The 14,135-nt window shown below is 42.5% G+C and overlaps 1 protein-coding gene across 1 annotated transcript in view; it reads left to right on the forward strand.

Annotated features, from left to right (window-relative positions):
- Positions 1-14,135, forward strand: part of TDRD12 (tudor domain containing 12) — a 75,869-nt gene that overhangs the window by 10,287 nt on the left and 51,447 nt on the right. Inside the window, exons 2-7 of the mRNA XM_086351723.1 lie at positions 3,153-3,311; positions 5,196-5,332; positions 7,040-7,159; positions 9,506-9,561; positions 10,947-11,032; positions 13,832-14,021. Coding sequence (XP_086207849.1) covers positions 3,153-3,311; positions 5,196-5,332; positions 7,040-7,159; positions 9,506-9,561; positions 10,947-11,032; positions 13,832-14,021 — 748 coding nt within the window. The remainder of the gene's footprint in view (positions 1-3,152; positions 3,312-5,195; positions 5,333-7,039; positions 7,160-9,505; positions 9,562-10,946; positions 11,033-13,831; positions 14,022-14,135) is intronic.

Below are 14,135 nucleotides of genomic sequence, written 5' to 3' on the forward strand. Positions count from 1 at the left end.
GCTAAAGATGGAGAAGCTCTATACAGTCAGCAAAAACAAGGCTGGGAACTGACTGTGGCCAAGATCATGAACTCCTTACTACCAAATTCAGAGTTAACCTGAAGAAGGTAGGGAAAACCACTAGGCCATTCAGGTAGGACCTTAATCAAATCATTTATGATTATACAGTGGATGCGACAAATAGATTCAAGGAATTAGATCTAACAGAGTGCCTGAAGAACTATGGATGGAGGTTTGCAACGTTGTACAGGGGGTGGTGATCAAACCATCCCCAAGAAAAAGAAATGCAAAAAGGCAAAATAGTTGTCTGAGGAGGCCTGACAAATAGCTGAGAAAAGAAGAGAAGTGAAAAGCAAAGGAGAAAAGGAAAGATATAAGCATCTGAATGCAGAGTTCCAAAGAATAGCAAGGAGAGATAAGAAAGCCTTCCTAAATAATCACTGCAAAGGAATAGAGGAAAACAGTAGAATGGGAAAGACTAGAAATCTCTTCAAGAAAATTAAAGATATCAAGGGAACATTCCCTGCAAAGATGGGCATAATAAAGGACAGAAACAGTGTGGACCTAATAGAAGCAGAAGATATTAAGAAGAGGTGGCAAGAGTACACAGAACTATACAAAAAATATCTTAATGACCCAGGTAACCACGATGGTGTGATCACTCAGCTAGAGCCAGACATCCTGGAGTCTGAAGTCAAGTGGGCCTTAGGAAGCATCACTGCAAACAGAGCTAGTGGAGGTGATGGAATTCCAGTTGAGCTATTGCAAATCCTAAAAGATGATGCTGTTAAAGTGCTACACTCAATACGTCAGCTAATTTGGAAAACACAGCAGTGGCCACAGGACTGGAAAAGTTCAGTTTTTTCATTCCAGTCCTGAAGAAAGGCAATGCCAAAGAATGTTCAAACTACCATGCAGTTGCACTCATCTCACACGCTAGCAAAATAATGCTCAAAATTCTCCAAGCCAGACTTCAACAGTACATGAACCAAGAACTTCCATGTGTTCAAGCTGGATTCAGAAAAGGCAGAGGAACCAAGAGATCAAATTGCCAATATCTGTTGGATCATAGAAAAAGCAAGAGAATTACAGAAAAACATCTACTTCTCCATTGAGTACACTAAAAGCCTCTGACTGTGGGTCACAACAAACTTTGGAAAATTCTTTAAGAGATGGGAATATCAGACCGCCTTACCTGCCTCCTGAGAAACCTGTATTGCAGGTCAAGAAGTAACAGTTAGAACTGCACATGGAGCAATCAACTGGTTCAAAATTGGGAAAGGAATATGTCAAGGCTGTATATTGTCATCCTGCTTATTTAATTTATATGCAGAGTACATCATGCAAAATGCTGGGCTGCCTAAAGCTCAAGCTGGAGAAATATCAATAACCTCAGATATGCAGATGACACCACCCTTACGGCAGAAAGCGAAGAGGACTAAAGAGTCTCTTGATGAAAGTCAAAGAGGAGAGTGAAAAAGCTGGCTTAAAACTTAAACAAAGATCATGGCATCCGGTCCCATCACTTCATGGCAAATAGATGGGGAAACAAAACAGTGACAGACATTATTTTCTTGGGGTCCAAAATCATTGCAGATGGTGACTGTAGCCATGAAATTAAAAGACACTTGCTCTTTGGAAGAAAAGCTATGACAATCTAGACAGCATATTAAGAAGCAGAGACATTACTTTGCCAACAAAGGTCCATCTAGTCAAAGCTATGGTTTTCTAGTAGTCATGTATGGATGTAAGAGTTGGACTCTAAAGAAAGCTGGGCACTGAAGAATTGATGCTTTTGAACTGTGGTGTTGGAGAAGACTCTTGAGAGTCCCTTGGGCTGCAGGGAGATCAAACCAGTCAATCCTAAAAGAAATCAGTCCTGAATATTCATTGGAAGGACAGATGCTAAAGCTGAAACTCCAATACTTTGGCTGCCTGAGGCGAAGAACTGACTCATTTGAAAAGACCCTGATGCTGGGAAAGATTGAAGGTGGGAGGAAGAGGGGACAACAGAGGATGAGATGGTTGGATGATATCACTGACTCAATGGACATGAGTTTGAGCAAGCTCTGGGAGTTGGTGATGGACAGGGAAGCCTGGCATTCTGCAGTCCATGGGATGACAAAGTCGGACACTACTGAGCATCTGAACTGACTGACTGCTTTTCCCCTTGATGACAGAGCATGTTGTCTTTGTCCTGAAACATGGTCTTTATTTCTCAGGCCTAACACTGCAGGGGTTCTGTGAGGGAGCCTGAGGTGTTTACTGAGCCTCCTTAACTTGGTAGGACTCCTGCTCCAAACTCCATTTTCCTGTGATGGATGTCAAAGAGAATCAAAGCTTGTGGTTCTTCACTGACTCAGTTGTGTCTGAGTCTTTGCGACCCCATGGACTGCAGCATGCCAGGCTTCCCTGTCCTTCACTCTCTTTTTCTTTTATTTCATTTTAGTTTCTCTTATTTTTCTTTTTCTCACAATTTCTTTTATTTTTCATCTAATGATGAAAATCTTATTTTTTAATGACACTAATAGATGATATCTATTCTTATTCTCTGAACAGAGAAGTCTGACTTTCATTCGTATCCCTTCTACCCCATTCTTGGCTTCCTCTGTAGGTAATAATTTGTATTTTTTTTTTATTTGCCACCATTTGTTTCTTTGAAAATGAGCAGAATGTACACGCATTCATATTTTCTTCTCTTTCATACAAAAGAGATGGAATACTGAAAACATTGTCTTGAACCTTGCTTTTGTATTTTATTATGAATATTTTCAAAATACTGATCAAAGATTTTGGTCTTTGCTTTTTGAATCACAATAGACAATTTAAAATTACAAAAAACCAATAGAGTTACTTACATATTATTGGTTACGTGTTCTACATTTTTGTGTGTACATCTTTCATCTTTTTACCCAGTTTTATTGAAGTATAGTTGACATATCATGTTTTATAAGTTCAAGACATACAAGGTGATAATTTGATATACATATATATTGAAGGTCTTTTATCTTCTGTCTAACCCTTTAAGACAGAGGTACTCATCAAGAATTTGTTAAAGCACTTAACTTTGAAACAGTTGCTGTGATTCTGAGGTTTTATAGTTCCACTTTTAAATGATGGATTGTTTTGTTTGTCTTTTGAAATTTTTACAGATTGAAGATCCAGGTTGCTTCTGGGTTGTTATAAAAGGGTGTAGTCCCTTTTTAGATCATGAAGTTGACTATCAAAAACTAAATAGTGCCATGAATGACTTCTATAACAGCCTGTGTCAAGATATAGAAATAAAACCACTAAAGTTGGAAGAAGGGCAGGTATGTATCTGAATGTGCTTTGAACACTGTGTCTTGAAATACTACTCGAAATATAGACTGTTTTGGCAGCTAAGTTGGTATTTCAGTTGCTTATAATTACTTTTTTGTATTAGGTTCTTTTGATTGCATAAGTCGGGCTAGTCACGAAAAGTAGCAGTTATATTAGGTTCACATGGGGTAACAGGAGATGGAGTGTCATGTAAACGCAGTCATTGGGGCATGGTCCTGGGGCTGGAAACCAGAGGATTATTCTAGATCTATCACAGGGACCTTAGCAGAGAGAGCTTAGAATTTCCAGTCTGGTGCTGCAATGAACATTTGGGTACATGTATCTTTTCAAATTATGGTTTTCTCTGGATATAAGCCCAGCAGTGGGATTGCTGGATCATATGGTAGCTCTATTTTTAGTTTTTAGGGAGCCTCCATACTGTTCTCACAGTGGCTGTTACCATGTACATTCCCACCAACAGTGGGAGAGTTCCCTTTTCTCCACACCCTTTCCAGCATTTATTATCTTTAGATTTTTCAGAGATGGCTATTCTGACCAGTGTGAGGTGATATCTTTACTGTAGTTTTGACTTATATCTCTCTAATTGTTAGTGGTGGTGAGCATCTTTTCATGTGCTTTTTAAATCATCTATCTATATTCTTTGGAGAAATGTCTATTTAGATCTTCTCACTTTTTGATTGGATTGTTTGTTTTTTTGATATTGAGCTGCATGAGGTGTTTGTATATTTTGGAGATTAATCCCTCATCAGTTGCTTTGTTTGCAAATATTTTCTCCCATTCTGAGGGTCATCTTCTCATTTTGTTTATAGCTTCCCATAGCTCAGTTGGTAAAGAATCTGCCTGCAATGCAGGAGACCCTGGTTCACTTCCTGGGTCGGGAAGATCCACTGGAGAAGGGATAGGCTTTCCTCTCTAGTATTCTTGGGCTTCCTTTGTGGCTCAGCTGGTAAAGAATCTGCCTGCAATATGGGAGACCTGGGTTTGATCCCTGGGTTGGGAAGATCTGGGGAAGAGAAGGGCTACCCACTCCAGTATTCTGGCCTGGAGAATTCCACGGACTGTATAGTTAATGGGGTTGCAAAGAGTCAGACACAGTGAGCAACTTTCATTTTCACTTTTCTTTGCAAAAGCTTTTACGTTTAACTAGGTCTATTTGTTTGTTTTTATTTTTATTACTCTAGGAAGTGTATTAAAAAGATCTTGCTGTGTTTTATGTCAGAGACTGTTATGCCTATGTTCTCCTCCAAGAGTTTTATAGTGTCTGGTCTTACATTTAGGTCTTTAATCCATTCTGAGTTTGTTTTTGTGTATGGTGTTAGGGAGTGTTTTAATTTCATTCTTTTACGTGTAGCTGTCCAGTTTGGCCAGCATCACTTATTGAAGAGACTGTCTTTCCTCCACTGTAGAGTCTTATTTCTTTTGTCGTGGATTAGGTGACTGTAGGTGCATGGATTTGTGTCTGAACTCTCCATCCTGTTCCATTGATCTATATTCCTGTTTCTTTCTTTCTTTGGTGCCAGTACCATACTGTTTTGATGACTGGCTTTGTATAATTTGAAGTCAGGGAGCCTAATTCCTCCAGCTTTATTTTTCTTTCTTGACTTGGCTATTCATGGTCTTTTGTGTTTCCATGCAAATTGTAAAATTTTGTGTTCTAATTATGTGAAAAATGCCATTGGTAATTTGATAGGGATTGCACTGAATATGTAGTTTGCTTTGGGTAGTGTGGTCATTTTCACAATATTCTTCCAATCCAAGAATGCGGTATATCTCTCCATCTGTTTGTGTCATCTTTGATTTCTTTTATCAGTATCTTATAGTTTTCTGAGTATGACTAGAGAATTTAATGCTCAAGTTTTCTTCTTATTTTGTAGGTTTGTGTGGTTTATTGTCAGGAACTAAAGTGCTGGTGCAGGGCAGTTATTAAGTCAATCGTGTCTTCAGCAGACCATTACCTCGCAGAGTGTTTCCTTGTGGATTTTGCCAGATACATTCCAGTGAAATCCAGAAAGTAAGTACATATTTATTTTGCTTTATGCTCTTTGGGGGGACAAATGTCAGTTTTGACGGAGAGTATTAATTTTCAAATAAAGGGATGAGAGGTCATAAACTGGAATTTTTTAGCTTCAAGAAGAGCAGATTGCAGGTTCCAGTTTTATGAGCAGTGAGTGTAAGAGCAGGTGGTTGGGATGAGGGATCAGCAGGCAGCTCCAGCCCTCCTTCCACCATCCTTCCTGGAAAGGGCAGGTGCTCTTGGCCAGCCGTTTGCCTGGCCTGGTGTGACCTGTCCCTGCTCAAGTGATGGAGTGGGTCCTTTAGGAAGCCCTTGCTTTACTACACAGAGGATGGTTTGCTGGCACGGCTCCAGATTACAGAGAGAAGGACATGTGTCCCTCCTTATCCCACTTAGCAGAGTGAGGGTGTGACTGTCACAGAGTGACCCTCGCAGATTCCAGGACCACGCACACATTGCAGTTCCCTAGAAAACACTCTCAGCAAGTCAGTCTTGGTGTTTTGGTAATTTTTTCATGATTCCTGCGCCAGTGTCAGCGGATGTCAGTTTAATAAATAATAAGTAAATGTGAGGACTCTTCTTCCGAAAGAGAAAGAACAGTCCCAGCTACAGGCGAGGCGACACCCTGACCGGGAGTCTGTACTAGGAGGCTGCTCCCACACGGGAGGCTGGCAAGTGTTCACGGGAGAGGTGATGCCTATCCGGCTTGTGCTTCTGCACCTTTATAACCATCAGTTCAGTTCAGTTCAGTCGTTCAGCTGAGCCCAGCTCTTTGCAATCCCATGGACTGCAACACGCCAGGCTTCCCTGTCCATCACCAGCTCCCGGAGCTTACTCAAACTCATGTCCATCGAGTCGGTGATGCCATCCAACCATCTCATCCAGCCATCTCACTTTATAAGCCATACTGGTTATTAAAAATAACATGATAATTAACGGCGTGAGAGATTTCCTACTAGCATTTGGGTTTTTAAATTTAGTTTGTTTTTGGCAAGAGAATTATTTGATTAGAGCAAGGAAGCCTGGAGGGGCGGTTAGTGCCATCACTTTCTCTTAACTGTTTGAGACGAGGTGGCCAGGCTGCCCACACATGGCCCTGAGAACATGTTGATGTCGAAACTGTATGTGCAAATGCGCTATCATTTTCATGAAGGAGAATGGAAATAAAAATGTGCAACAACTTGCTTATCAAACTGCAGTCCATCAGCTCTTTTGTGCAGAGTTGACAAACAGTGATTCTGAAAACATCAGCTTATTTACAGAAAGTTAAAGGTAATTCTGGTTGTGGATTGAAACTGAAATTTTAAAATCTTAAATAAAATTTGCCTCCAGGTTTGTTCGTAATTACCCAGTGTTTCTCAGTCTAAGGAGACAGTATTTTTCTAATCCCTCCCTGCCGCCATGCCATGAAATTTTAATGCCAAAGATTACTGAGTATCTTTTAGGTGCTGTACGTATTTATATACTACATGTATTTTTGTGCTTTATACATAGAGAAGTAAGGTTTTTTCCCTCTGCCCCCAAGAACCAGTTTTCACCTTGTTGGGCAACTGTCTCCAAGCATTTGCTGTTGGTGGTGGCTGTATTAGAATCAGATTTTGTGTGTTTTACATTAAGTATGTTAATTATATAGGTGGACTTTAAAGAAATATGTTATATATAATTTTTTTTTAATCATGAAACTGTTTTTGTTTCACTGTTAAGCATCCGAGTTGCCATAGAAACTTTTATGCAGCTTCCCTACAGAGCAAAAAAATTCAGACTGTACTGCACAAAACCTGTCACATTGCACATTAACTTCTGTGAAGACAGTGCTGAAATTGTGTAAGTACAGCTTCTAATGTATGCTGAATCATTAGTAAAAGTCTTAAATTGAGTGTAGGAAGTTTATGTGAAATCAAGTCTTTATGAGAAGTGCCAGAACGATTTCAAAGGTCTCGTTGTCCTTCAGGAAGGATCTTCTGAATCAGCCTGTCAAACCTGGCCATGCAGCCATCTCCAGAGGCTGCAGTGTAGGGGGCTTTAGAGTAAGACCCAAGCTCTGTTTTTTGTTTTGTTTTGTTGTTTTACAAAAAAGGGCAAGTTAACTGTAAAGAGAAACATGGTTACATCAGATCATGAAACATTAGCGAAAAGTCCAGGCATCCTTCTCCAGCCCTGTTTCTTCCCTCCTGCCCTCCCTCCTGGGAAGCCTCTGTGACCTTTTCAGGCTCTGAATTGGCAGACCTTTGTTGGTGCTTTTATGCATATTCACATTCACGGAGCTTTTTCTGAAAATTAGAATGCACTGTCTTATTGGCGAATTTACCAGCTGGCTTAGTATCTTATTGGTGTGGGTCCCAAGGCAGCTGCAAGAGTGATGCTCTCATCGGACCAAGGGGAACTACAGGTGATGAGGGCCGGGGCTGTGGAGGTGGGAGGGTCTCCACAGGCCTCACAAAGCATCGGCCATGGAGGCGGCTTCCAAGCTGAGAGAGAACTCAGAACGCGGTATCACCAGGCCATGCACTCTGAATCAGAACTGTGCTGCTTCCTGCAGCTTTATCCCCCACAAAGCCGCAGCGATGGAGGAGAGGGGAAGGCGGAGTGCAAGGGCAGGGGTGGGGGCGCTGCCCCCAGGACCTCAGGGGGTGCTCATTCAAGGCAGCAAAGATCACAGTCATAACCCTGACACAGCACTGCCCAGTGCCGGGACCCATCCCATACAAACACTGGCAGCGTGGTCAGATGACGAGATGGGGGTGTGAGTGTGAGAGGTGCACGTGTACTCATGTGCATGCCTGCGTGTATACATCTACACTGGCAGCGTGGTCAGATGACGAGATGGGGGGGTGTGAGTGTGAGAGGTACATGTGTACACATGTGCATGCGTGCGTGTATATATCTACACTGGCAGCGTGGTCAGATCACGAGATGGGGGGGTGGGAGTGTGAGAGGTACAGGTGTACTCATGTGCATGCGTGCGTCTATATATCTCTACATCAATGTACAGTGCAGAATTGTTTGGAAACAACCTAGCTGTCTATCAAGAGAGGGACAGTTAGGGGCAGCTAGTATGCCAATTATATGCCCCCAGGAGAAAGACTGAGAGTAGAAGGGAGTACATGTATTGGCAAAGAGCTTCAACAAACATTCTTAAGGTAAATTCGCCAATAAGACAGTGCACTCTAATTTTCACCAGTTTAGTTTAAATGAAATAACTCGGGAGCAGCCAGATGGAAGAGATGCATGGGGCAGGGTCTAGGGAAAGGGGCTGCCTTCCCTCCAGGGACACCTGTTCCCCCACATTTCTAAGTGTTCACCAGCCCAGAGGCTCCCAACCTAGTCCATTTTCAGTGTTTATGGAGGCTTCATTACCTAGTCATGATTGATTAAATCATTGGCCTTTGACAGTTGATTCAACCTCCAGTACCTCTCCCCTCCCCAAAGGCCCAGGGAGTGGGATTGAAAGTTGCAACCCTCTAATCACAAGGTTGGTTCCCCTGGCAACCAGCCCTCATCTCTAAGTTACCTAGGCACTTTCTACAGGTCACCTCATTAACATAACAAAAGACACCTTTTATTACTCTCATCACTGAGCTCTGTGCCAGAAACAGTGACAATGACCAAGTTTATATGTCTTACTATAAATCACAGTATCGCACAGAGGAAAGGACAAGATGATGGGGAGAGATGGGACACAGTGAAAGGGAGTCGTCAGAGTGAGGAATACCATGAGACAGCAGGGCCTGGGCTCCCCATGGCCACTCTTAGAACTTTGGTTTAACCAACACGTAGGGAGCCCTCCCTCTGCCAGTGTGTGCTGAGCATTCCTCACTCAGGGTCCCTGTTCCAGGGAGCTAGCACCCTGGCTGGGGAGACAGATGTTGCAGGTAAATGGGACAATGGTGTTGGGATGGATGATGCCATGGAGGTGGGCACGGTAGCGCAGGAAGCCCCACAAAGGGCCCATTCGCAGTGAGTCTCTACACTGGCGCAGGAGGTGGTGGGAGAGAAGCCTACTGCGGGGTGCAGCTGGGGTCATCACCCCAGGCCAGAGCTAGACTCCCCATTTCCTGCATCATATGTTCCGTGTGTAATGTCCGAAACATCCAGTGTGTAATTTCAAAGTGATGTTAGCATGACTAGCCTTGGCTTTTATTTCATGAGATTGCCTTTGTTCTCTTCCAGACGGGCCAAGAAGTGGGACAGTGCAGCTATTCAGTACTTCCAGAACATCCTGAAAGGTAAGGCAAGTGCATGACCGCAGCTGCCTGCTTTGAACTGACACCCAAGGGGGTTTCACCTTCAGTTGGGGAAAGGGTTTGACATGTGTGTGCTTTGCTGTTTGACCTCCCCCCTCAGGGGGATTCATAAGTCACGTGGAGCTTTTTCCACTCCAAGTATCACAGTGACTTTGTACCCTTGGAATCTGAGGGATGGATGTGGACATCAGTAATTGACAAGAGAAATCAGCAAGGAATTGTGTAGGTAAGGCACCCTTACATGGTGATAATGCCTTTTTCTTAGTCTGTGTAAAACCGCAGCACTGCAAAATAATTTACATGCATTTCATTGAACCGGCAATGATGAAAAGCCTATTTTTTAGCAGGCAAAGGGTAGTCAGTGGGTACCTACTGTGCGGTCCCCGTCCTTGCTAATGAAGATGTATAGAATGTCTCAGCACCTGTTTGGTGTGCTCTCTGTTTAAATCGTTGGCCGTAAATTAGACTCTTCTGTGGCATCTGTCCTAAGCCCTGGCAGTCTGAGCCAAGTAACTGGGCAGCGTCTAGGGTCATGCTGAGGAGTAGTGGGTGTGCAGTGGCTGGGCTGCATCCTGATGCCCGCTGGGGCCCTGGCCCCTCTTCTTCACTGCCCTGCTGTCTGGGTGAAGGAGCAGCCAGAGGCATTGTTGCTGGAGAAATGGGAGGTGGGGGCACCTCTGGTTTTGTAGTTCGGGCCCTTGTGAGCCCACAGGGGCCCTAGAGACTCAGACTTGGAGGAGGCAGAGTGTTTGGGTTGGGTACCGTTCTGCTGCCTCTGAGCAGCCTTCTGAGAGCCTGGTCTCCTCGCCTGTAAAGCGGTAACAGCACTGCCGCAGAGGCTTGTGGTGAGAGGGAGTGGAACACAGCAGTGGGCTGAGCAGCGTGCCTGGCGGTACCCACACGTGGGGCTGCTCTTCAGGCGTTCAGAGGGTGGAATGACTCGGGAAAGACTCTGGCTGGGCCTGTGGGTTTGGGGATCACTGGAAAAGAAGGGGGGCCCAGAGCTGTGCTCGAGGTGCTGTCACAGGGCGGCCGGAGGAGGATGGGGGCTGAGGAGACAGAGGACACTTGGCAGACTTTGCCTGGAGAGCCTTCACCTTGGCTCACCTGCCGCCAGACCCCTCCTGAGGGAGGAGGCTCTCGGACATTGTGGCACTGGGTAGTCGTGGGTAGTTAACAAATAGTCATAGTCGTTTTACCCATTCTTATTTTTTTGGCCATGAGGCATGGCATGCGGGATCTTAGTTCCCTGACCACGATTCAGACCTGCAGTGGAGGTGCAGAGTCTTAACCACTGGACCCCCAGGAAAGTCCCTCAAGCATACTTTTAACATCATCTTCTTCATGTTTTCATTTATGCTATTTAGCGACTACCCAGGTAGAAGCCAAATTGTGTGCTGTGGAAGAAGATACTTTTGAGGTTTACCTTTATGTAACTCTGAAAAATGAAAAGGTGAGTGAAAGAGTTGTATTTTTAAAGTATTTTATTATTATTAAGATACTGTTTTAATAAAGCAACGCACACAAGAAAAACAGTGTCATTCACACTTGCCCTTACCTCAGGCTGTTACAGAGCAGAGGCGGGCTCAGCAGAGAGGACTGACGGTGGCTGCATGAGGTCATAATTGCTAGAAAAATAAATGGGGCCAGCAGTTCTTTTCTAGCTGCTAAAGGAAGCACAGGGATGTGTCCGGGTGTTCTCTTCCTCTCTCTGTTTTAAACTTGTTTTCTTTCACACCCAATTTTTAGGAGACGTGCACGCTGATCCTTTTTTGTCAGTACCCTTCCACTGTCTGGATATACTACAGTGTTCATCCATTCACTTGCTGATGGACATTTGAGCTGTGGCCTCTGTGGGGCAAGTGCAAATGAAACTCCTGTGACGATTCACGCGCAAGTCTTCCTTGGACCTGTGCTTTCATTTTTCTTGGGTAAATACCCAGGAGTCACCCTTCTGGGTGGTTTTATAAGTGTTAAGAGACTACCAAACTGCTTTCCAGAGTGACCATTGTACAGTCCCATCAGCAGTGAGTTACACTTCCTCCACATCCTCTCCATTCCTTTCATGGTCATTCTCATTGGTGTGTAGTGGTCTCTCATTGCAGTTTATTTGCGCTTCCCTAATGCACTTTCCTTCTTGGAGAAGGAAATGGCAGCCCACTCCAGTACCCTTGCCTGGAAAATCCCATGGACAGAGGAGCCTGGTATGCTGCAGTCCGCGGGGTCGCAGAGTCGGACACGACTGAGCGACTTCACTCACTCACTCAATGATGAGTGGTCTTGAGTGTCTTTTCATATGCTGTTTGCAATCCATATATCTTTAATGAAGTATCCAGATCTTTTACCCATTTATTTTCATTTTCTCCTTTTTAAAATTTTTTTATCCTTTTTAAAATAGAGGTGTAATTGATGTACAACATGATATTAGTTGCCTGTGTACAGCACAACGCCTTAATACTTGTCCATACACATTGCACAGGGTCTAGTTAACACCCATTACCAACAGTGACGGCATTTTTTTTCTTGTTCTCATCACAAGATTGAGCAACTTTCAAACATGCGATACAGTATTGTTAACTATAGCCACCTTGCTGTACATCATATGCCCGTGACTTATTTATTTTATAATTGAAAGTTTTTACCTTTTGACTCCCTTCTCCCATTTCACGACCTTCTCCCTCTGTGCCCCCGACCCCAGCTCTGGCAGTCACCGGTCTGTTCTCTGTCTGTGAGCTTGTTCTGTTTCGTATTTAAATTCCACATAGAAGTGGAGATTATGTAGCTTTTGTCTTTCTCTTATGTCATATAGTGTAATGTCCTTAAGGTGAGTATATGTTGTCACGGATGGAAAGATTTCATTCTTTTTGTGGCCAAATAATATCCCATTGTGTATATATGTATATACATCACATTTTTTTTTATCCATTCATCCACCGATGAATACTTAGATTGTTTCCGTAATTTTGGCTATTGTAAATAACATTGCAGTGAACACCGAGATGCGTGTGTCTTTTCAAGTTAATGATTTTGTTTTCTTCAGATAAAGACCCAGAAGTGGAATTGCTGGATTGTATGGTAATTCTGTTTTTAATTTCTAAAGGAACCTTGGTACTGTTTTCCGGAGTGACTATGCCAATTTGCATTCCTACCAGTAGTGCCTAAGGGTTCCTTTTTCTCCACATCCTTGAAACACCTGCCCTGGGTGTTTCTTGTCTTTTTAACGATAGCCATTCTGACAGATGTGAAGTGGTACCTCACCCTGGTTCTGATTTGCATTTCCCTGGTGATTCGTGATATCCAACATCTTTCTTGTCCCTGTTGACCATCTGCATGTCTTGTTTGGGAAAATGTCGATTCAGATCCTCTGCCCATTTTTAAATTGGATTATTTGGGGTTTGTTGGTTACTATTGTTTATGAGTTTTTATGTATTTTGGGTATTAACCCCTTATCAGATAATAAGTGACTTAACAGATGTTTCCTCTTATTAAAAATGCTTTTGTTTTATTGGTGCTTTTTTTTGCTCTGAAGAAGCTTTCTGGTTTGATGTATGTAGTTCTTCTGGTTTATCTTCACTTTTGTTGCCTTTGCTTTTGGTGTCAAACTCCAAAAATTATCACCAAGACCAGTGTCAAGGAGCTTATTATCACCTATGTTTTCTTCTTTGAGTTTTATGGTGTCAGATCTTATATTCAAGTCTTTAATCCATTTTGAGTTTGTTTGTGTATGGTGTGAGTTAATGGCACAGTTTCATTCTTATGCATTTAGCTGTCTAGTTTTCCCAACACAATTTATTGAAGAGACTATTGTTTCCCCATTATATAGTCTTAGCTCCTTTTTAGTAATTGTATTGACCATATATATCTGGGTTTATTTCTGGGCTATCTTTCTGTTCCCATTGAACTATGTGTCTGTTTTTATGCTAGTGCTGTACTCTTTTAATTGCTATGTTTTGCCTGTTTAAAAATTGGTTTTGTTTTCTTTTAATTGAGTTTTTTGAGAGTTCTTTATGTATTCTGGGTATGTCCATCCAAAGGTATTATCTAAAAAGATTTTCTCCTGTTTTTCTTCTCAAGAAGGTTGGCCAGAAGTGTGTAGTTCACCATTACTAAAGCAGAAGTCACGAGATCAATTTCTGTCCAATTCTGTTCTATAAAATAATTTTTCTGAAGATTAAAATTTTCAGTTAAGTTCGGCATGTTTTTTGAAGAGTCACATGACTGTGTTTGTCTTATTCATGAAATGTTTACACAGGTTTGTGTTAACGATGATCTGGTTGCAAAGAACTTCGCTTGTTATGTGTCACCCATGGAGAATAAGAACTTTGATTCTTTGGAGAAGCCAAGATTGAATATAAAGTCAGCATCCTTTTCCAGTAAGCTCAATCCAGCACTTACTCTTTGGCCAATGTTTTTGCAAGGAAAAGATTCTCAAAGGATGGAAAGTGAGTGGATTTCACCAATGTATGTTTCCCTTAAGTTGTCTTATTTATAGAAATGTTAGTGTATTAATGTAAATTGTTGTATCGACTTTTCCCCATATGGAGACAGAGACTTTG

This window comes from Bos grunniens, chromosome 18 (assembly GCF_055505025.1).
Source record: "Bos grunniens cultivar Pamir isolate PY7600 chromosome 18, Bosgru_T2T1.0, whole genome shotgun sequence".
Lineage (NCBI taxonomy): Eukaryota > Metazoa > Chordata > Mammalia > Artiodactyla > Bovidae > Bos > Bos grunniens.